This window comes from Electrona antarctica (genome assembly GCF_951216825.1).
Source record: "Electrona antarctica genome assembly, chromosome: 4".
NCBI classification, from domain to species: Eukaryota; Metazoa; Chordata; class Actinopteri; order Myctophiformes; family Myctophidae; genus Electrona; species Electrona antarctica.
Genome location: NC_136809.1, coordinates 25650683 through 25674399, shown reverse-complemented (window position 1 = coordinate 25674399; position 23717 = coordinate 25650683). Strand labels below are relative to the sequence as shown.

Sequence of the window (23717 nt, the reverse complement as noted above, 5' to 3'; positions counted from 1 at the left end):
CGCCCTGTGGGCGGTTCCGTACCAGCTTGCATCATTGGCTGCTGAGCACATTGTAACAGCCTTACTATTGGTTGAAAGACCAGGAAGTATTACAACTGACCCTGCTGTGAGGTTTACTCACTGTAGCCATGAGTGTATGGTAATTACATGGGCTGGTGGAATGGTCTATTTTCCCACTCTACTCTCAACTGGTTTATGAGAGTTTAGGGTTTAACACATTAATCATTTACATTCCTTTTAGGCACTGGGATTACATCTCCACCTTTAGATAAATGCAGGCATAATGTTTTATAGTTAAACACAGTCATTGGGACATGTTGTTGTTCTTCACCGGCAGTGGGCAACATTACTACCCCCGCAGGGTGTCGGAATTCACACTCTTATCTCGTTCCTCCAGCAACTGCCAGGGGTCTGACAGGGGTCCTGGGCAGTTTTGAGCTTAGGTGCATGTTACTGTTACTTCCACAACATATTTATTAAACATTAACACATCCCAATATCCTGGATATTTCCACATACACAATGTTAATAGGCACTTCCTGTTAAGTACTTGGCATTTCAGAATAATAGTTCATTGTTTACATATAATACAAGCAATAAAGATCACATGTTAACACATGTTTTAGTTTGACTGCACGGTTCAGCCAGAGCTGATATTTTTGCCAGAAGGAGAAGGAGGAGAAGGAGAAAAAAAACAGACAAACACAATAAGGGGACTGCTTGGTCCCTTAAAAAGAGAAAACCGTCTTTCTTCCAAACTCTGGGGCCTATAGTTTCACCCAGGACGTCCGTCTCGGGGTTGACTCGGTTGGATGCAGCAAAGGGTCCTCTTTACTGTGATCCCTGGGTCGTGGATGACGGACACTGTGTCCAGGACTTAACAGGTCCTACGTCACCTGGCTGACTCCAACATCGCCGCGGTTCTGCTCCTGCAGAAGACACACTGCACATCTGACACATCCTCAAGATCCCTGGGTTCCATCTTGCTGGGTCCATCCTACTATAGAAGTTTTTGATGTTACTATAAGTAAGTAAACAAATTGCAGGACTGCAATGCACCCAACCGTCAGAATTCAAACTTTTTTGTTTTTTATTATTTTATTGTAGATGTCACCACACCGGAGAGAGACTAGTGTCTCCCTCCAGAGCTTCCCCCCGCCTCCCTACACACATGTCCCACACATCTTTTATACTGTCAGGAGTGTACAGAGAGTAACAAGAGATGGTCAATCCTTACATGGACTCTATTCTATAGTTGACTCACACGGTTTGAAATAGGTTTGCACGAGTCGGCAGTCTCTAATGAGTTTGTCAGAGAAGAACAGGTGGTAATCATTGGGTTACAAGTTTCATCTACTAGTAGGCTACATTAAATTCATCAATACCATAGTGTTATATGAATTTTGCCACCACAATCCACAGCACTCCCATCAGTAAAGGCTCATACATAGTCTGGATTTTCGGTGGTGAGGTGACCACCGAACTACAACATGACGTCACGAGCTTTCGTGACGTCATGTTGGTTTCCCCAATCACATCACCGACTGTCCATCATTAAAGTCCCATCACTGGTGGAACTGTTACCAGGGAAACCTGTCAAGCGATGGAAATTCTGAAAGGCCAACTGGGATTCGTATGCTGAGGAGACGTAAAGAAGGTCCGCTGGCCTGCCAGACCCAGAGACAGCCAATGGGGATGCAGCCTATGCAGCCTACTGCCGTGTCATCCTGGGTGCGGCAAAGAAGATCATCCCACGTGGTTATAACAGGAACTACATCCCGGGTTGGGACGAGGAGTGTAGCCAGTGTGACGACCAGAGGGCTAGCTCCAGAGAAGAGATGGACGTGACTGCAGCAGCTCTGCTTCAGAGGCTGGACGTCACCCGCAGGGCCAGATGGACAGAAGTCATCGAGTCAATCAACTTCACCTAGACTCCACCTTCTATTCGCAAGGCATGGCTGACCATCAGCTTACAGGCAGAAACAAAACACCCCACATATGCCCAGTCACCGCAGCTTTCCATCGCATCCCAGCTCCTGTCATCCACCAGAGCACAACAACATCTGGCTGGCTCTGTTCTTTCTTCACAGCATGCTACCGGAGGTTAAAGCTTCCAAATATTTGGCACCGCGCCTCTATTATAGCTCTGCCGAAGCCAAATAAAGCTCCGGAAGACCCCAAGTCATACAGGCCCATCTCGCTGCTCAGTGTCCCATTTAAGATCTTGGAGAGGATCATACATAGCCGTATCGAGCCAGTGGTGGACTCACAGCTCCCATGGGAACAAGCTGGTTTCCATCGTGGAAGGTCAACAGCAGACCAGGTGACACTACTCTGTCAGGACATCAAGGACAGCTCGCAGGACAATGAGAAAGCTGGGGTAGTGTATCTGTACCTGAAGGGACTTTAGTAGCCGCTGGGTGGATGCTCCAGTGTAGCCTCCACACCCGACTTCCACTGGGTATGTGAAGGCTATCCACCCTGCTTGTGAGCACTCACTTGCCAACTCTGAATATTTGTCCCTCTTTACTTTTATTTCTATGTAGTTAAAGGGGGACATTTAGAATTGTTATATGTGTATGTTCAAGTGAAAGTAAAGACAAAAACCATAATTGAGTTATTGAATAAAAACATTTATATTGATCTCAATGACAACATGATCCTTAAAGGGTTAGTTCAGATTTTTTGAACTTAAGTTGTATGAAATACTTGCCATTAATATAGTGGTTGCAACTGTATTAATTGATTGCCCGAGTCCTGTGGTGGGAGTGTTGCTCTGGTTTTGGTGAAATATCAAGTAGTTCCGGTCATTTTGTGGGGGGCACTGGGGGCCACGCAGTAAAAGTAAATGAATCCACAAAACTAACGTCATTTGTATTGTTGACCTATTTCTAAAATATTAGTGCAACTTCCGTTCTTTTTTTACCCCTCTATCACACAGAACTATGTTTTTTGTGTCCATATCACTACGCCCAAAAATAGTTCCATGTGATAGAGGGGTCAAAGTTGAACGAAAGTCGCGCTAATATTTTAGAAATAGGTCAACAATACAAATTACGTTCGTTTTGTGGATTAATTTACTTTTACTGCGTGGCCCCAGTGCCCCCCACAAAATGACCGGAACTACTTAATATTGACCAAAACCAGAGCAGAACTCCCACCATGGGACTCGTGCAATCAATTAATACAGTTGCAACCACTATATTAATGGCAAGTATTTCATACAACTTAAGTTAAAAAAATCTGAACTATCCCTTTAATGGTTAAAACAATATCAGAAATGAATTTTACATGACAGAATTCTAGATTCATTAGACGTATTGCACCTGTTTTTGAGTGGTGTAAACCACTCCTACAACTGGCTTTTGTGTGCAGAAAAAAATGAGCATGGTTGCTATGTTCAAAATAATTTCTGACGTAATTAAATCACACCCGGGTAAACTGGATGACCGTAGCAACCATGCTCATTTTCTCTGCACAAAAAAAGCCAGTTGTGAAATCACATCCAGGTGTGATTTCATTACGTCAGATCAGAGCTGATCAGGCTATATAATACCTTACCTTATATAATACCTCACATCGGACAAAAACTCCAGCTGAATCAACTTCATGGTCACAAATCATCACATCAGAAGACGAGTCTACCTAGCCAAAGATCTTTAACGTCAGACATTACGTCAGACCACAGCTGATCATGCTATATAAAACCTTACACCACTCAGTTCACACGGGTGTGATTTTTACTCCTAATAATGGCTGCAAGTTATGTCCACGGTTTTAGGAATATAAAAATGACCTTGACCATGATCTTTCAAGGTCAATATCACCCAAAATGGTTAAAATAGTATCAGAAATGATCCCACACACCTCAATTAGTCAGAATGTAGGCATTACATGTGCAAATTACACCCAGAAGGGGAAAAAAGGTTTTATTTTCATCAAAGCCAATGGCGATCATATTCATTTTGATGTGGCCATTGCGCCATTCATGGCACTGATAGAAATGTTATGAATGATGCCATGTTCCATCGACCATTGGTTTTTAGATGGAGCATTCTATGGGAAATTTGGATTTTCTTTTTATTCGCATTTTTCTTTTCAGGTTTTTCTTGACATACTTTTGGGACTCTGCATTTTTACAAATAAAGGACCAAAGGATACTAAAGGACAACTTTAGATCTTTTTCAACCAAGGTTCATGTTTTAGGTTGTTAGAGAAACTAAAAGATGAGTGTTACATTTTTTGCATTTGCTGCTTTCTTTTGTTTTAACGATTTTAGCTATTTTTTAGCTATTAAGTTTTACAGCGATTTCTTTATTATTATTTACTATAGACCCACTAGACCCCAGGAAATTACATATGGCCAGAAAAGGTCATGTGATCTATTAAATGTGCAAGGGGGAGGTGACAAACTGACACACTGTCTGGGCATTCCATGCACGGCCAAAAGCCGCAGATTTCCGCGTCGACCAGATTCCCGGAAAAGCTTGCCGCCGCGGCATTCTGCCGCATGGGTGGAGCTTCATTTCCATCCACCAGCCGTCTAAAAACCCGGAAGAGACGCCGGCAGACAGGCATGGAATCCTAGGTGTGCTTACACTGACATTGAGCCTATGACACACAGTATGGCATCCCCCAGTAGTCAGTTGTTCATTCAGACACACGGAAAACAACTACTGTGGCCAGATGTCATTTCCTAGGGTCTAGTACGACTGTAGTAAGTAATAATAAAGAAATTGCAGTAAAACTTTGTAAAAAAAAAAAAACATATTTTTAGCCACTTGTTCGAATGCCCCCACCCCCCATGTCAAATTGCTAAAATCGTTAAAATGAAAGAAAGCAGAAAATGAAAATAATATAACACTTATAACACTCAAAAAAGTCCTTTATTTGTATAAATGCAGTCCCAAAACATCACCCCCTAACAAAGTTGCAGTTACAACGAACCTCCTCCAGATGCCCCCCTCGTCGCGTTTGCAAAACTTACAGAGCATACATCTCTGCCTTCTCCTCCCAGGCTCCCACTATAACCCATTCAAAGCAAGCAAAAGCATGTATACAGTAAGTCATATGTCCTTGTTATTAACCAAACCAAACCAAACCATTCTTACTGGTCCACATACGCATAGTGCGGTGACCCTGAGCAGACCGCCGACCATATCATCTACACCTGCCCCTTATACAGACCACCCTCGGAAGCCAGCCTCTTTGACCTGGGACCAGAGATGCGGGCGACACCGAGTTGGACCTCTGACGTTACACGAAAGAAGAAGAAGAAGTTGACGGCAGACTGCTGTGTGAGCGCTGGCACTTTGGCATGGTGCCGGTCAGATCAATATGGAATAGATTCTGTACTGACTATATAAGGTAGGGCCGGGCCTTAATGTTCGGGCCGGCTGCCGAGCGCAGCTGCACTAATAACTTTGGGGCAGGCCCGTCTAGACTCTGAATGGACAGGTAGGCTATCAGTCAAAAGGGAGACATCGAAGAGGAAGGATGGATGAGGAAGGATCAACATGGAATGCCAGAACAGGTTCCGACATATATCCATATGGAGATCTAAGGGTTTGAGGTTTGAGGTCAGATGTAGGCTAGAGTAGCCTCGGAAACCCAGATGTAGAGTTGCTGGCCAATATTGATGACAGGAATATCCAAATATGGGCTTAATTGCGACAACAGTTCGCATTTACTGCAACTATGACATCCCTGATGATGTCACGTGATGTCACTCACAAGACCCTAACCCTAAACCACATCTATGGGGATAATAAAGTGACTGGCTGACTGACTGACTGACTGACTGACGGGAAATGGACGTTTTCATAGTAAATGCGACGTGCTTTTAAAACCACACCCCTAGTAGAGACAATCAATTAAACTTAAGAATCAATAGCCTATATACATTTGCTGTCCCAACTCTAAGAGACCATGAGCCTTGAAAGAAAGAAAGAAAGAGTGTCTCATACTGTAATATGAGTTACCAGAAGTTTTATGTTTCACTGTGAACATGATCAATTGCCAGCCAGACAATGGGGCATTGGGGCCACAGCAAAGTTAGTTTCATATTGGATAGTTGACAGATATTCAACCATAGAGCCTGCTAAGTACTCCGTTTCATTTGTCATAATTTGTATTTTAAATTGCATGCGACATTGACACTCGACAATTCAGATTTCGCATGAAATATAGCATATAGGCCTACAGGTGTGTGTGTGTGTGTGTATATATATATATATAAATTTCTTTTTTTCATTCAATCATTTAGGGGCCGATGATTCAGCTTTGCGTGAGGTAGGTTTAGTCAGAGCCTGGCTGTGGGTTTAGTTTATTAGAATGAGTAGAATCAGGCACTGACAAGACGAAATGTGTCATGCCTGGGGTCCTCATAGTATACGCCGTCCACGAGAATGACGTCAGTGGACGGGTAATCAGCTGATTTAGAGCAGTAGAAAAACATAATAAAATGTGTTTTAGGTGTCAGGAAATGAGTAACGTTTTGCAAGTACTGTAAGGATTATCAGGTCGGATAGTTCTGTCATGATTCATCTGGGTAAGGACTTTATACGACTTTTTTGTATGTTGATAACAGCATTTATGCTAAGTCAGTGGCACCTAGTATAAACGTTACATGGCTAGGCCTAGTTGTGTTGCTTTGTTCGTTTATTTAACAGTACATATATTTTCGACATTTAACAGAAGTCACTCCCTCGGTCACTTGCCAATCAAAGGGAATTGTATTGAGGAACTTTATGTAGCTTGTGGGCTCTCAACTACCTACCATACTTGTCTATTGCTACATAGCCATGCTAATGTTAGCATGACATAAACACTAGCTAGCGCTAGTTCTCTGTACTGTGTGATGATGTGTAATGTCATCATAACACAACTAATTAAGAAGGATGGAGCCAAGCTCATTGACATTTAATTTGGATGTTTCCTGTTGTGGAGCAAAGTGATGCTGTAGACAGTTTGTTATGAGCTTATGATGTAAACATGAAATCAGTTGTCCATCTTCAGGTGCCATCTATAGCTGAGTCAGTCCTTTTTGCTCTCTTTGTGCAGGTTTGGACTGCGTCCTTTAGCACTACTTTCTATAGACTGTCATCATGGACAAGATTTTGGAGGCCCTGGTCTGCTCAAGCCACCCTGTTAACCTGAAGAAGGCCATTGTAAAGAGGGTAGTGGAAGCAGCAGAGAGGGAAGTCACAGAGGAGCAATGTAAGGCGTTGTACACTCTCACTGCCCGTTTCATCTTACTGGGTGAAGATGCCTTCCAGAAGAAGGTGGGCTTCCAGGTCCTTGAAGCCTACGCTCGCTATCACCGCCCTGAGTTTGAGAATTTCTTCACTAAAGACTTTGTCCTTGGCCTGCTGCAGCAGGGCTATGGCCCCCTGGACCGCAAGGACCCAGCCATAATAGACTACATCCACTGCAGCCTACGTCTGCTCATCAGCTGCCCCTCAGTGCTGGAGATCTTCAGTGTCGTCCAGGTAGAGGTGTTGAGGATGGTATGTGAGCGGCCCGAGCCTGCCCTTTGCGCCCGCCTCAGCATCATGCTGTCAGATTTCCTGCAGTGCGTACCCAAGGACAAGCTGGCCATTCTGTTTTGCCAGCAGCTGGTGAGGACCATCAGCTACTTCAGTTGCCCCGCCAGCCAGGAGCGGGAGCTACGGGAATATGTAGGTCAGGTGACCAAGGTCAGCACACTGCTGCAGAACATCTGGAAGGCTGAGCTGGCCACCCTGCTGCCCTCCCTGCAGGAGGTGTTCGCCATCATCTCCTCTACCGGTGAGACAACTCCTGCCAGAACGATGCTAGAATAGTGGAAAATTATCAAAAGTTGTGAAAGAAGTAAATGTTCAGCAGAGTATCACAGGGAGACAATAGGCCTCATCTACTATATATACTATGTGTAGAAGTGTTCTTACTTTGTACACAAAATATGTTTGCACCACACCATCATGCGACGTACTCAGCTGGCCAATTTTGTTCTTAACCAAAGTGCATATTGGTGAATCAGAATCATTCTACATTTACAAGCACGATTCTTGGTTAGCATAATGTAATGCCCGAGATTCAAACCCAGGTCCCCCACACAGGAAGAGATACTAAAATCATCTTAACCACTAGCACATTTTTGCTATAGAAACTTAATACAGCTCATATTTGGTTTTAGTTGAAATTATCAGCTCTTAAGCCTTGAACTTGCATAAAAGCATCAGCAACAGCATTAATAATGAAACGCAGGAGGTAGGCTACAGCAAAGAGCAAGTATTCTGAATACAACATGTGAACTGTTCTATTCAGTAAACGTATTGATCTTTTTCGTAACTTGATTCATAATACTAGAAGCTCGACTGGCCACTAGCGCCACGGGAGGGGAAAAAAAGTGTAACGCAGAAACCTGTGGCCTGTAGAATGATGTTTGATGATGTTTTGTAGAGTGGTCTTAATGGGCAAAAGAGGTGACTGAAATGTGCATTTTTTATATATAACTGTTTTATACACCCTGAACGGTATAAACGTAGGTCTCGGTCCTATCAAATAGTAGCGCTCAGGACGGAGATTAATCACAGGACGGAACTTTATTGATATCATAACCGAGCGCAACGCTCCACAGGCTGGGAGCGCCTGTTGGGCAACATTCGATGTCATTTCAGGTTGGGACGTCATCCAAAATGTTCCCCCCCATTTTAGCGGATGAGATAAAAAAAAATTAAAGGCGTAGTGAAATGAAAAATATGTTCTTCATACTTTTAGACCACATCCATGGTCATCATATGGGCATACCTAACAATCGATGCCAAAAAAAATGGGTACATTTTCATTTTTGTGTATTTTTATATCAAATGTCCATAAAAATTGAATTTTAATTACTTCCTGAAAACGAAAACGTACTGCGTGATGACGTGTCGAGGCCCACATCGATAAAAGCCAATAAAAATTAAGCTCACCTGTTTTATTCCCCATATCTGCGCGTCAACATCCAGACAGTGTATTACTCGGTTTCAACTTATATTAAACAAGAAAATATTATGCAGTCCATTCCCTAGTTTATGTCTTCTTTATTTGGACGAATGAAGAGAAAGCTTTAGAGGGAGACCGTAGAGGGTATTAGTATGTAGACTGTAGAGTTAACCTCATGGCTATCAGTTCCTGTTAAGTTATATTTATTTGTACCATTTTTGCTTTCCTCCGCAGACTCTGCCTTTGACCCATCCATTGCCCTGGCCAGCCTGGTGCAGCACATTCCACTGCAGATGATCACAGTGCTTATCAAGAGCCTCACCACAGACCAGAATGTCAAAGACGCCAGCATCACTCAAGCACTTTGCAGGTTACAGTTCTTCTATAACAGATCTGAAATTATGTATTAATGTTGTGGCATTATAGGTAGATACCGGTATGCCACGTGTCTATGTCGCAGTCATCCAAGTGTGAGACACACACTTTATCTTTGCCCATTTGACCGTGTGTTTTCCGTGCTGGGCAGGTTGTGGTCCATGTTGTTGTTTCTCTGTGAATGTCGTGTGTCTGCTGTCTGTGTGAATTCCTGGGCCATCGCATCATCAAAAGGGAAACCACAGAGCTGGGTTGAAAACACAGGGGTAGTAGGGTCGGTGACGTATCGCGGCCGCTGAGCACAGATGTAGGTGGAGCTTCCGCATGCTCCACAGGCGTTGCGGTCTATGACTTACCCAACTGAACTGTGCAGTGTGCACAAAGTGTACACTCACAACTTGTTACCGTCTCAATTGTATATATGATATAGATTTAACCCTGCTACCGACAATTAGTCTTTGGGCATGCAACTGGTTACAGCTGCAAATGAGATCATGAGCATTGAGCACAGACACGGTTCCCTATGCCAACGTGAGGTAATGTGTGAAGTCTTGCACAGACTTTATATAGTCGCAAGTTGTGCAGAGTGACCACAATAAAGAAGATACCATTTACAACAGACATAATTCATAGACATTGCGATTACATATGATCAAATACTTATTTCGTCCACCCAGGATGTGAAATACCAGTGATTATTTTCAAATTCAAACCATAGAAAGAAAATTACTTAATTGTGGTGTTGATACGATTAAAAAGGTGGCTTACATCAATATCTCCACACGCAAAAAAGTTAAAATTGTAATAATAACTTTAAAACAGATGCTTAGCACCCTTCAGAAAGATGCAACTCCATTCAGCATCGGAATGCTTCAGTATCATGTAACCAATGTAATGCATTGACACATACCTTTCAAATACAATTCTCCTGGTCTTGTTTAACCTGTGCAGGATGATAGACTGGCTGTCTTGGCCTCTGGCCCAGCATGTTGACACCTGGGTCATCGCCCTGCTGAAAGGACTGGCTGCAGTACAGAAGTTCACCATCCTCATAGATGTTACTCTGCTCAAGATTGAGCTGGTGAGATAGAACATATATCTTTCATTTGATTATTGGCTTCGTTATTTATTTTTCTGTCTCTTGCTGACTGTGAGATTGGCATAGTTTGTGGGATGGATGGATGTATAGATCAAGAGGTTGGTTGATGGGTGCAATAACATGACCTTTTTCCATAGGTGTTCAACCGACTCTGGTACCCTATTGTGCGCCAGGGGGCACTGGTCGTACTCTCCCACATGCTGCTGAGTTTCCAGCATTCCCCTGAGGCCTTCCACTTGGTAAGGTCACGTTCTTTCTCCGTTTCCCTCTCACTTTCTCCACAGCCTATTTAATGTGGTTGCCCAAAAGGGCACCTACAGCCCATGAAAATACTAATCTAACAAGACTGAAATATCTCAGGTAATCGGATTATTTTGGTACGAATTAAAGAGTGCAGCACTCAGTGTCCTTGTAGTAAAATATTGTTAAGATTTCATAAAATGCTTTAAGCTTTCTGTAAATCATGTGGTATGAGTGAAAATGCAGCCCCTGTGTTATTCCTTGCCTCTGTATTTGGATTTCGGATCTCGGACCAATCAGGGAAGCTCTATGAACTTGAACAATAATGTCAATAATGCACACACATGGATGATTGGCGGTCAGTAGTTGGTACCTTTTACTTTGTTTAACTTGGCCAAAAGCCAGTATCCAGAAAAGGTCTTATTCCTCTGCTGCCAACAGTATATTCAAGAAAACTAGCAAAAAAAAGAGTATGGTCGATCAAGAAATGGTGAACAATAGTGAACATACAATTTATAATTTAGGCATTTAGCAGACGCTCTTAATCCAGAGCGATGTACAGTAAGCAGGAACAAAAGATTTCATAAAAATAGTCATCATGAATCATACGTTTGCTAAGTACCTAACAGTAGAATATCTAATAAACTATGCGTATATACTATATAGTGCTATGTCTACATAAAATGCTATCTAAGTAGTTACAAGTTGAGCCTTTGCGTATGCCTGTAAGGTCATCGGGGCAATGGCAAGTGCCTCGACAAGTGCTTTACGGGCTATGATGGAGTCTGAAGAGGTGGGTTTCTAGACGGGCGGAACTGATTGCAATGGGAAGTGCATTCCATAGTTTGGGAGCCTGCAGGGAGAAGTGTTTGTCCCGGTGTTTTTAGTGAACATGGATGGCCCGAGCGGAGGGACTGAAACCATTGAAGACAGATTTCCAGTTTGCCCTGTGTTAGTCTACTAAATGATCCCATGTAATAGTATACTCTAGTTTGTTTTTGATAGAGCTTGCAAAAAGAGAGCTAAGCTTGGTAGTATGAATGTAGACAGTGTTTATGAATGACTTCTCCAAAGTTGCCTACAGCAACTTTTAATATGTTTATCATGATTTTGGGAACACAATTATTTGACTACAGTAATATTAACATCTTAAATATTTTCAACTCTTGGAGATGTTCTAACTGAGATTACATAAAACATTTCACTATGGCCAGTTTTTTTCACAGTTATGTGATTATTTATGGTGCACATTTAAGGCAAAGCTCTCAATTTACTGGTCAATGTTTGTTCCCAATCTCACCTATGGTCATGAAGATCACAAAAAGTACATGATCATGAATCAAGTAGCTGAAATGGGTTTTCTCATGAGGATGGCTGGCATCTCCCTTTAGTGATATGGTGTTAGTTTGACACATCACATGCCACTTGAAGCAGAATAAAACTTTGAAGATGTTGACGTTGTTAATGGTACCCCAACTTTCAGCAGCTGTCACAATGTTTCCCAAGGGAGTTGCCTTGGGTGATAGTAGGTGATAGTAGACACCTTTTATGAACACATTTTTGAAGAAAGGTAGTGGTAAGCGTTTTTTTTGCAGATTTGCCAGACATTTAGCTAATGTTCGCTAAAACTAGGGTGTATACATTTGTATACTTTATTTGTTGAAGGTGTCTTTATTGTGATGTTATTCTTCTGTACCAATTGTACTTCTTGTCCTTATCTGTAACTTTTACTGCTGTGTTGGCTCTAGCGACTGAATTGCCCCCACGGGGTCAATAAAGGGTATCTAAAAATATTGAAACACAAAGGGTATCTACATTTAAAAAGCTCTCCCTTACTTTCCCAGTATACTAGCTTTAACATATTGTCAATATACTCATTCTAAAACACCCGTTGTCTGTTTTTCCGTCCATGTCCTTAGGTTGTACCTCATGTGGTCCCTTTGGTTCAGTCTCTGAGGACTGACGGCCTTCCTACCAGTAAGGCCTTTCTCCTTCAGTTCACTGAGCTGGTCCACTGTATGATGTACCAGTATTCTGGCTTCCCTGAACTCTATGACAACATACTGGAGGCCATCAAGGTAAACGGAACACAGGACACGTCTTATACAACTGTGATGAATACAACTGTGATGAAACGGTCTCCGCAGAAATGGAACGTTTTAGCCTCACTTTTTTTGGTGAAGAGATTTGGTATAGATGGAAAGAATCACACCCGATCTTATCATCATACATCGTCTCATTCCGGCCAATCACAAGTTGCGTCCAAATTGTCAATGGCATTTAATGTTTGTGTAGGACAAAGTTTGTCTTTTCACATTATGCCAAAAGTTGGATGTAGGAGGGGCTAGTGCCCCTCAAAAAAGGAGGAGGTGGGGTGTGTGCTACTAGGGAATTCACAAATATAGATTTTTAGATGTCTACTTTGACTCCCATGAAGTTTTTTTCATCTAATATAAATGATCAATTTCCGTCTCAAACGTCATGCTGGAAGCCTCAGATACAACATAGGCAGGACAAACCTGGAGGTTGGTGAACTAACTGAGTCACCAATTGGCCCTGAGAGGCTGTTACTACAAATGAGCTGCATGAATGCATTGGACTAAAACCCTAGACATAGTGAAGTAATAGGCTCCTGAGTGGTTAAACTATTGTTATACTACAGCACAAAAGTGATACATTGCACTTAATGTGATGAAACATTTAACATATTAAAACACTATCATCAATGCAATCCATAAGGTATGAATGGGGGCCAAAGAGTATTGTTTCTTTTCTCTTTAGTGTACCAGTATTTTTTCACTGTTTTTCTAGGATCTTCCAAAGCCCAGTGAGGAGAAGATCAAGCTGGTTCTAAACCAAAGTGCCTGGACCTCTCAATCCAACTCACTTGCCCCAGGTCTACTGAGGCTGGCTGGGAAGTCAGAGACAGGAAAAACAGGCCTGGTGAACCTGGGAAATACCTGCTACATGAATAGCATCATCCAGACGCTCTTCATGGCCACAGAGTGAGTGCTGCTCAATGTATATGGCATGTTAAAAAGGCATTTTCAGTGGTACAGGTGAAGGAAAATGCATGGGAAGATGCAATGTGTGTTGATGGCAGAGTACATCTTCAACTATCCGTAGTCGGGTTGCAGGGGTAACGGCTCCACCAGTGGGCAGAGCAGTGTTCCAGACATACAGAAATACAATTTAAACTATTCCCAGCGAGCACTTTAATCCTAAACCTTTATCTCAGTGGTAACGCTACGCTGTCTTCCAGATTGGGACACAGGACTCCTTATTTTCCAATAATTCCCTATTATATTATTTTATATTAATAATGATGTGCTTGGTGTCATGATTCAACAACATGCTGTGCAGGAAACGGATTATTATTTTAATTCAGGGCCAGGGCTTTAGTGTGTGTCCTAACACTGATGGCTGGTGAGTTCTTGAACTATACAGAATCCTTTGATTTTATGGTTCATGAGATAACTGGCTTTAAAGCGGTACTATGTCATTTTACTCTTTTACCCCAGATTTGAGCCTGTATCCTGTGCAAGGCCTGAAACTTTTACCATTGAAACTTAGAAATTGAAATAGAGCCTGGGCCATGGCTCAGAGGTCCAGGCACCATGGCTGGTAATACAGTCTGGCAGTGTGCCGCGGGTTCGACTCCCGATCCCGACGGCCTTTACTGCATGTCTTCCCCCCCCATCTCTCTCCCCATTTCCTGTCAGCCTACTGTCTGTCCCTCCATAAAAATATAAAATAAAGGCGAAAGCCACAAAAAAAAAACATTAAAAAAAAAAGAAAATTGAAATAGAAGAGCAGGGACACAAAATTGAACCAGCCAGATTATTATGCAAGGGATAAATTGACGGCCAAAAATAAACAATTGTTGAGAAATAAACCCCTTCAGGATGATAAGATTCTGCTTATTACACAGCTACTTAATAAAGAAAATAATACATTGACCCAAAAGTAACAACGAAGGTTTCATTGCTTATGTTAATGAAAGTATTACATTAATTTATGGCCTCGAAAAACAACAAAGTGTTGATGAAATAGGTTACTCGGTTACTGCATTCTCTATTTCTCGCTTGAAATTATCAACGTTCTTGACAGCAATGTTTGATGTAAACGACTGTTTGTTTATGACTGCCATGTTAAGTAAGTAAGCCTTGCTGAGCCATGAGGCCCATAGGGCAGGAGGCGGAGCCTATCCTGTTTCTTTAGAGTGAGGCAGCTTGATGTACAAGTACACCCCCTGGACAATGGACATGACACTAGTATGTCGCAGGGACTTACCCCCAATCCAGCCCTAATTGAGGCTGAGTGCCAAGCAGGCTGGCACTGGGTCCAATTTTTCAGAGTTTTTGGTTTGACCCGGCCGGGCATCAAACCCTGACCTACCAGTCTCAGGGTGGACACTCTAACCACAAGGCCACTGACCAGGTTGGTTATGGCAAAATTGATGCAGCGCAGCAGTTAAAAGAAATGTATTAGTGCTACAAAAGCACATACCAGTAACTCAAATGTTGGCAGGTGATGGATGGCTACATCTAAAACATGCAGGTAGTAGGTACACTGCGCTTTCCTCAGGCAGATGCTTCCAATCTTTAGTGTTTTATTACTGGTCCACTCCTCTCTCTCTCTCACTCCTGGCACTCCATATACTCCCGGGGGTGTGCACATGCAAACTATGTGTGGACTTGAGACCGCAACTGGCACTACAGATCCCTTAGCCTGTGACAGAATGTGTATAAACAGCTTAAAATTTGTAAAGGTTACAAATCGGCTTCAGTAAAATGTTAAAGATATTATCAACCCACTGAGGAAAAAAGACGCGGGAAAACAGCCTCATCGTGAGAACAGTATAAAGGTCCCTGTCTGTGTATCATGATAGAGTACCAAGTCCTGATGTCACTCCCTGGGTCACAGGCTCACAGCGTTATTTTTTGTATTGGAATCCCCATAGGGCATTCTTAAATTGTGTCATGTGAGAACTGTGTTCCAAAATGAAACGCATCACTTTATGATATTGATAATAATGGCTGTTTGGAGGAGAAAAAAAATCATACTCTTGCTATATTTGTACTTTTCCACTGTCAGTTGATGCTTCGTATCCAAATGAGTGAAATCGCCCAGTGGTTTGTTTATTTCTGGAACACAGTTCAGACTCTCCTATGGGGATTTCAATACTAAACATAAGACTGTGGCCCAGGGGGACAGCGCCCTCTAGTGACAGTGATGTCAGATTCAGCGCCCGCCCATGTGCAAGTTCAGATCTGTTGGTCAACCCTCTTTAGAGACAAATGGATGAGGACAGACTTTTCCTCATTTTATTATAGTAGGATTCTCATTGCCACTTTGGAAACCTGTGTTTCTCACTGTTATGGATAGCCTTGTTATTACTGGTAATGTGACTTACAAACATTACGGTACTTCTGCTAATGTTACTTGTGTGTGTGTGTGTCTCCCAGTTTCAGGAGGCGTGTCTTGTCTTTACATCTGAACGGTGCCAATATAATGATGAAAAAACTCCAGCTGCTCTTTGCTTTTCTTGCACACACACAGGTTAGTCTCATTCAGCCGTTGCCTATGTTTAAACACGCACATCCTATATACTTTCTATAAACTTTCTCAACGTTTTTGGCTGGGGACCCCGGAAATGCTTTGGTCATGTCTCGCGACCCCCACCCCCAATACAAACTGACTGCAAAAATTACCTTTAATAATAGAGAAAATATATCATAAATGAATACTAAAAAACATTAAGGAAAGTTTATGCATGCATAACGACCCACGGGTTGAGAACCAGAGCAATGGCAGGGACACCACCAAAATTAAGGGTTTAAATCCTCTGCAGATTCTACACAGTGTAGGCTACCCATGGTTTAATCAAGTGTAATATTGACATGACATAATGATAATGATGAGTGTGTGTATGCATGCATTGTGTTCATGTCTGTCTGTGTGCATCTGTGTCCTACAGAGGGCAGCATATGGTCCCAGGAATTTCTTTGAAGCGTCTCGGCCTCCTTGGTTCAATGCAGGCGCCCAGCAGGACTGTTCTGAGTACCTACGCTTTCTCCTAGACAGGTATCCCTAGTAACACTCAATTTCTATATACTTTGTTGACTGGGTTCTCCCACAGGTCTCCCCTTTTCCCTCAACACTAAATCCACACTACAAAATAGATAAGTTCACAAGTTCATAAGTCACAAGTTCACACACTCACCGCAATATTGTGACCTTATACAGTAGATCTTTCTCTTGAGTGTTATGACATGCGCAGAATAGTGACACTATGGTCAGGTGCTTAATCGATGTCAGTTCACCTTAGAACTGAATATTTGTTGAGAGTTTGTTCTGAAACGCATTAGCAGCTGGAGGAATAAAGACAATAGTATACTGAGCTATTCCTCTTGCATTTTCTTTTTTGTGCCGCTTTTCCCACCTCAGTGAATTTCACTGTTGGATCAAATGATTCTGATAGAGCAGCATTGTAATTGCAGTGATGATAATCATTACACACATTAAGTGTACGTCTAAGATTCTGTCTGTCCTCTGTTGTCAAGGTTACATGAAGAGGAGAAAACCCTGCAGGTCCTGGAATCAGCCAAGCCAAATGTTGGCTCTGGCAGCGACACTACTACTAACAAAGACTCAGGGACTCTGACTTCAACAGAGGGGATGCAAGATGCACATTTGACCCTGGTAGAAACCAAACCTGCGGCTGACAGCAGAACATTGATTGAGACAATGTTTGGTGGAAGACTGAGCACGGGCATCCGATGTATGCAGTGCAACAGCATCTCTGAAAAGGATGAACCCTTTACCGACCTATCGCTGGCCTTCTGCCCCTCTGCTGACATCACCCAAGAAGGCCCTCAGACAGAAGAACCCTCTGAAGAGCCCAAGGGGCTTTGCCAGGGTGCCGTCAACGGTGGCAGCGAAGCCCCAGAACAAGGTCCGGCAAAATCACCAGCTGGTGATGTCCATTTTGCACCGGTGACTAATGAACCGCCTCTCTCTGTGCCTGACATGGTCAACTACTTCCTGGCCCCGGAGATCCTGGATGCAGAGAACGCCTACTTCTGTGAGAGGTGCGGGTCGCTGCAGCGGGCGGAGAAGGCCATGAGGGTGGTGGCTGCACCAGAGTACCTTATCCTCACCCTGCTGCGCTTCTCCTACGATGCCAAGTGCCATGTGCGGCGGAAGATTCTGGACAATGTCACCATCCCACCGCTTATGAGATTGCCCGTGCATGTCCCTCCACCGCCCGGAACCTCTTCCTCTTCCACCTCCTCCTCCCCGCCACCTCTGCAGGTGGATTCCCCTGAGAGCAGCGAAAACCTGGCAAAGAAGCTCAAACCTTCACAGAAAGATGAGGAGGAGAAGGGTGAAGAGCGAGTAAAGCAAGCAGAGCTGATGAATAGAGGAGGAGGCGACATGATGATCCACTCTGTGCCCTACATCCTCAGTTCTGTGGTGATGCATTCTGGGATATCATCCGAGAGTGGCCACTACTATGCATACGGCCGGAACATTAATGGGGCGGATGGAGCACAACACCAGGCCAATCACTTCATCCTGGAGGAGGACTCAGGGAATGGCCAGCGGGACCTCTCCACCTGCTCCGCCCCGTCAGCCTCATCCAAACAGGTGGAGGTGGTACTTAGCAGCAGCGGCCAGGAGGCCAGGGATTGGCTGCTATTCAATGACAGTCGAGTGACATTCACATCCTTCCAGTCAGTGCAGAACATCACCAACCGCTTCCCCAAGGACACAGCGTACGTGCTGCTCTACCGGAAACAGGGAGCGCCAGGGCAGACCATGAACGGGGGAGGGCCTGCTAACGGAGTGACACTGAGCGCTGAGCTTCCGCTGCAGAAAGAACTGCTGGACGCCATTACCAAGGACAACAAGCTGTACCTGCAGGTGAGGCCCGAGTGCCAAAATGTTGAAAATTGTATGTTATAAAAGTGTCTTGCTGTTGTTGGGACATGTGTTGGTAGCACTGGCAGCTGCTGACACAACATCCCTTTCCACTAAGGTTATGATATTCCTGATTTATACTTGGTTTAGCACCTATGTCACACATACAGTATATTAGGCCCTCTCTTTTGGCACTCACCCCAATTAGTTTCATGACACAATTGTCCAGGTCAAAATACCACATGTCAGCAGCCTGTAAATTGTGTTGCTAAGTGCAGGAGGTTCAGGGCAAGAAATTATTAACGCTTACACAAGTTTTTTAATTTGCTTCTAAGTGGTTCATTGGTCATTCAGACCAAGTCACCTTGGTAATTTATCATGTGAGGAAAATGCATTCCACTAATCACATCATTACATCACACCATTACAAACACTGTAACCACCTTTTGACATGATGATTATTATGTGCTGATTATTAGCTTATGTTTATTACAATCATTATTAACATTTGTATTAGTGATTCAAGTGTGAAATAGCTGTGGAGCTGGCTGCACACACATGCATCTGTGCACACAGCTCATTGACGAGAGGAAATTGCTCTGATTTCTACTTGGAACCAAATGTGAACTGTCTAAAAGGAGAGGTGTAATTTCATGACTCTGGTTTGTGGAATGTTGTCAGTCATGTAAGTGATGACTGGAATCAACCCTAGAGGACGCCACAATACTCAGATGAACTGTCACTATAACACAGTGTCATTGATTGTTACTAACCATACCTTACTTTTACTGCTAGTGAAGGGTTTTTTTTCTCTGTTGATGTATAGTATATACATAGGCCCAACTTATACACTACAGGTCTACAGCCCGGAGAAATGAACCCCTGGGAAAAAAACCAAATACAGACTATTGTACATACTGGCACTACCTGTACAGTGTCACCAAAATATTGTCTCAGAGTAGTGTTGGAGCTAAAACGGCGCTCTAATAGCGCTATATCAGTGCTGAGACATTTCAGCGTCGCAACATATTCACACCCTATAGCCTTTCTTCTAGCACCATTAGCCCAATTTATAGTTGAGCAGCACAGCACAGACTATACAGCAGTGGTTCCCAAACTTTAGTTTATGTCTCCCTGGGACCCAAACGTGTTGCGATATTGTAGATCAGCTATTTTCACTACTACTTTTGTCAATTTGTTTTTTGGAATTCTTAAAAAAAAAATATATATATATATATAAAATCAGATTTTTTTTTTTTTTGATTTTTTTTAAAAAAATAATGAAAAACAAAATGTAAGAAACAAAAAATTAAGGCGTATTTAGTCGGGACCCATACAAATAATAGACCCACATATGGGGCCCGAACCACTGTTTGGGTCTCTTTAGTATTGTTTTATTGATTGACACATTTGATGTTCTTTTTGAGTCACCAGTTGTGCTCCAGTTTTTCAGGTATTTTCACTTTTTGTGTAATTCTGGAATTTCAGTTCCTAGATCAGCAGTATTAAAGAAACCAACAGTATTATAAACTAACATAGCACATGGCTGGCTGCACAATTTTGCTGTGATGCTAGAGAGCACCAGAAGTGTTTCGGGCAACGTTTTTGTCCTTTAATTTCTTGATAATTCAAGAGAGGAATATTACCATGAATAAAATAATGTGGTGTGATAGGTAGGTAGGGAACCTGTGGTTTGGAGAATTTCGCTTTACTGTGCACTTGTGGAAGGTGGAATGACAAAGTCGAGTGGAATTTATAGTTGTCTTGGTTCAAAACACAGAAAAGATGGAGTCCTCTCCTCTACAGAATTGAGAGGGACAAAATCAGATTTCCAACTCCCCCTTCTGTTAAAGCTCCATATTTTATCTGTTTGATTTGCACAACAGGATATATACTATAGAATAGTATATTATAGAATATTTTTGATTTGATTTGCACAACAGGATATATACATAGTTGAGCCCCCCCCCCCCAAAACAAAATGTTAACTGATTTTTGATAGTGAGGTAAGAAGCCCTAGAGGGGCTTATAGAAAAACCTCACTATTTACATTGCAATTTGAGTTTATTAATATTATAACAAAAACAAAGAACAAAAATAGATAAAAACAGGTGATAAAAGACAATGGAACAGCATAAAGTATATACTGAGCAGAAAAGACAAAAACAAATTGTTTTATAGACATAAGTAAAGACATAATGCTACTACCAGTACTCATGAGAAATGAAAATAATGTGTGTATAATGTGACATTATTATGGATGCCTATCATCTAATCACTCACTAATGTATTTAATTTATTTATTAGACTTAAGTAAAAAATAAATAAGTCACTTATTTTATATACGGAGGATGTGGATGTGGTAGCCACTAGATGGAAATTGGTAATCTATAGTAATAGTAGCCTATAGGTAAACACCTTTTATATGTGATGAAGAACTGCCCCCTTGTGGTGTTTTATTGTGGAACATGTAGTTGGTTTGCTTGCCTGGTAGGGTATGAATGAAAACTGGAATTTCTATTATATCATCTCTTAAATCCTTTGGGATATCATTGTTTGGTGTTGAGACAACAAGAAATGTGTTCACACCTGGTGAATTACCAGGCCACTATGCACAAAGAAGCAATGAGAAATCATCGTCATTCTCCATGTCCCCACAGGAACAGGAGCTGAACGCTCGGACCCGGGCTCTCCAGGCGGCCTCTTCGTCCTGCTCTTTCAGGCCAAACGGATCTGACGACAACGACCCCCCAGGCAGCTGTGGGCCCTCTGGAGGGGGAGGGGGTGGTGGGGGTGGGGGGTTCAACACCATTAGCAGACTGGTCTTTTGAACATAGACTCATTGGAACTGGAACAGACTGGGAGACCTCAGTGTGTGACATCACACATGCATATACAGATTAGATGGGATATAGATGTGCACATGAACCTTGTTTGCCAGGAAATAAGAGTACTGAAGATGTTGAAGAACACACCCACACAAACAAATGCAAACCGTGTTAATCTAGTTTGAAATAATTTTAGATTGATATATTCTTAATCTTTTGGATAAAATCTTGCCCATATTATTTATTCAATCCATGCTCCATTTGTATTTATTTTGTGACTGTCAACTCCTGACATTTCCTAAGTGTCGACTCTTGAAATTGGGCTTTAGTAATGCTAAGCAACAGAGAATAACCTTTTTTATTACTATTACCTCACTTAAAGAAAAAAAGAAACACAAAATATAACTTGATTGAAACACAAGTTTCAAATTCAAAAACTTTCATGCAAATTGTAAATGAATCTTTTGTTGCTTTTCCTTTTAAGAACAGGCAAAGCATTTTGGCCTCTGTAGTCGGTGTAATGTAAAAATCCATAACATCAGCTTCTCATCTTAATTGCATTAAACATTGTCATTGAACATTTAACTGTTCATGAATATGATTTATCACAATGTTTGTAACATTAACACTGGCGTGCACAGTCATACATGTGCATGAACACACACACATAGAGGCATGTACACTACAGATTTGAGAGAGCACTTACATTTATCATATAGAGACACAGTTGGAGGTCCTTGACATGCAATTTTCCTGTTAACCATAACTCACAACTGTCTGCCTCAATGATGACCCTCAATTACCTTTCTGATTTGCATGTAATATTCCTTTATAAATTATGGGATTGGAATTGAAACCCCCCCCACTCTCCCCTGTTGTTCCATTGTTCCAGGGACATTTGGTTATTTGCTGTATGATGAGTGCTTTGGTTTTAAAAGTTTCATATCACATGCAATAAATGTACATATGACTTCAAAATCTATTATAAATTATTGGACCACTTCTATTTAGTACAGTGAGAATTTACAGGGGCTAGTTCATTATAGTATGCATTTTACTATCTTTTAAAGCCTTGTTTTCTATAAATATTTACACAATTCCATACTGTTTGATTTACAAAGTTTGTTTTGCCTTTGTATTGAAAATGCAGTTGGACACTTGGAGGCATCATTGATGCTAATATGTTTAACAGACGATTCTAATTTGTTCATTCAGGGAGCCTTTTTGTCCACTTTATGATGATTTTATTTTAGTGATCATTGTTAGTGTTTATTTTGGAAGTAGTTGCATTTTGTTGTACCATTCGGCAGTTAAGGACAATGTAAATGTTTTACCATACCCAGCAGTAAAAATACATTTTGAACTTTGTAACTGATGAATAATTTCTAATTTACTTAAACTGACAGAGGAAACGGCATTTGAGGGGAGGTTGGGGACTAAAAACATACAGAAACAGAACTACGCACAGCTTTGTGTGTTTGTAATATGGAATGTGATGATTTGATTAGCTGATGTATGATGATAAGAGCGCCCATCACTTCACACAAGTGTGATTTTTATTTATTAGTTTAAGGTGGAAAGTGTCAGTGCACGTCCACCTCATAGTCCACATAAAGTAACTGGCACTGGTATAATCCGCAGGTAGGTCCATTTAGGAAGAGCAATAAAGTCCAAGTCACTGTCCCTGGTATAATCTGAGATCAGGTATAGCTGGGTGTTCAGCAGTCTGACGCTCACGGTAGCCAGGTGGAAGCTATTCATCATCAACCTGGTGGTGTTGCCCGCAGTAGGCCTCCTTGCCCGGCCGTGGTTGTATGCCGGGGTTTGAACATTTTCATTATTTAGATTTTTTTTTTTTTTTAAAGCCTGGTGAAAGGCCCTCTGAGCTAGATCCGCCTGAGGAGGCGGGCTGGCGGGGTCCTATTCAGGAAGCGATGGCAGTACAGTCACTGCTGAGCCTTTTAACTCATTTGATTGGCATCAAAATGTTGTCTGGGGCCCGGACGGTTAGCTCAACCGTCTGGGCACCTAGGCTGCCAAACCAGCCAGTCGGCGTGCCGCAGGCTCGACCCCCGAGCCCGACGGCCCTTGCCGCGTGTCATTCCCCTTCTCTCTCCCACCCAGACCAGTTCCGGTAGACTCTTGAGACAGACTGTTGACTCTGAAAGAGGGTGCTGTTTTTCCTTTGTTTTGGCAATGGGTTCCCAGATTGGATGTTAAGTAATCTTTATACTGTTTTGTTTTTTTGCGACCACAGGTCGCATTTACTATGAAATTGTGCA

At 42.3% G+C, this 23717-nt stretch overlaps 1 protein-coding gene across 1 annotated transcript; it reads left to right on the top strand.

Annotated features, from left to right (window-relative positions):
• The first annotated feature begins 6356 nt into the window (after positions 1-6356).
• On the top strand, positions 6357-22806 carry usp38 (ubiquitin specific peptidase 38). The gene is made up of 11 exons (XM_079499930.1): positions 6357-6550; positions 7063-7788; positions 9202-9337; positions 10294-10423; positions 10579-10680; positions 12601-12759; positions 13493-13686; positions 16150-16243; positions 16662-16768; positions 17248-18610; positions 21268-22806. Exons 2-11 carry the CDS (start codon positions 7107-7109, stop codon positions 21436-21438), a joined length of 3138 nt encoding a protein of 1045 aa, XP_079356056.1. The 5' UTR covers positions 6357-6550; positions 7063-7106; the 3' UTR covers positions 21439-22806.
• Positions 22807-23717: the final 911 nt, after the last annotated feature.

Bases quoted from the DNA above. Each gene is read 5' to 3' on its own strand.
- usp38 (XM_079499930.1), top strand. From the start codon at position 7,107: ATGGACAAGATTTTGGAGGCCCTGGTCTGCTCAAGCCACCCTGTTAAC. The intron at 9,338-10,293 runs GTTACAGTTCTT...TAACCTGTGCAG, and splicing joins ATCACTCAAGCACTTTGCAG to GATGATAGACTGGCTGTCTT. The intron at 18,611-21,267 runs GTGAGGCCCGAG...ATGTCCCCACAG, and splicing joins ACAACAAGCTGTACCTGCAG to GAACAGGAGCTGAACGCTCG.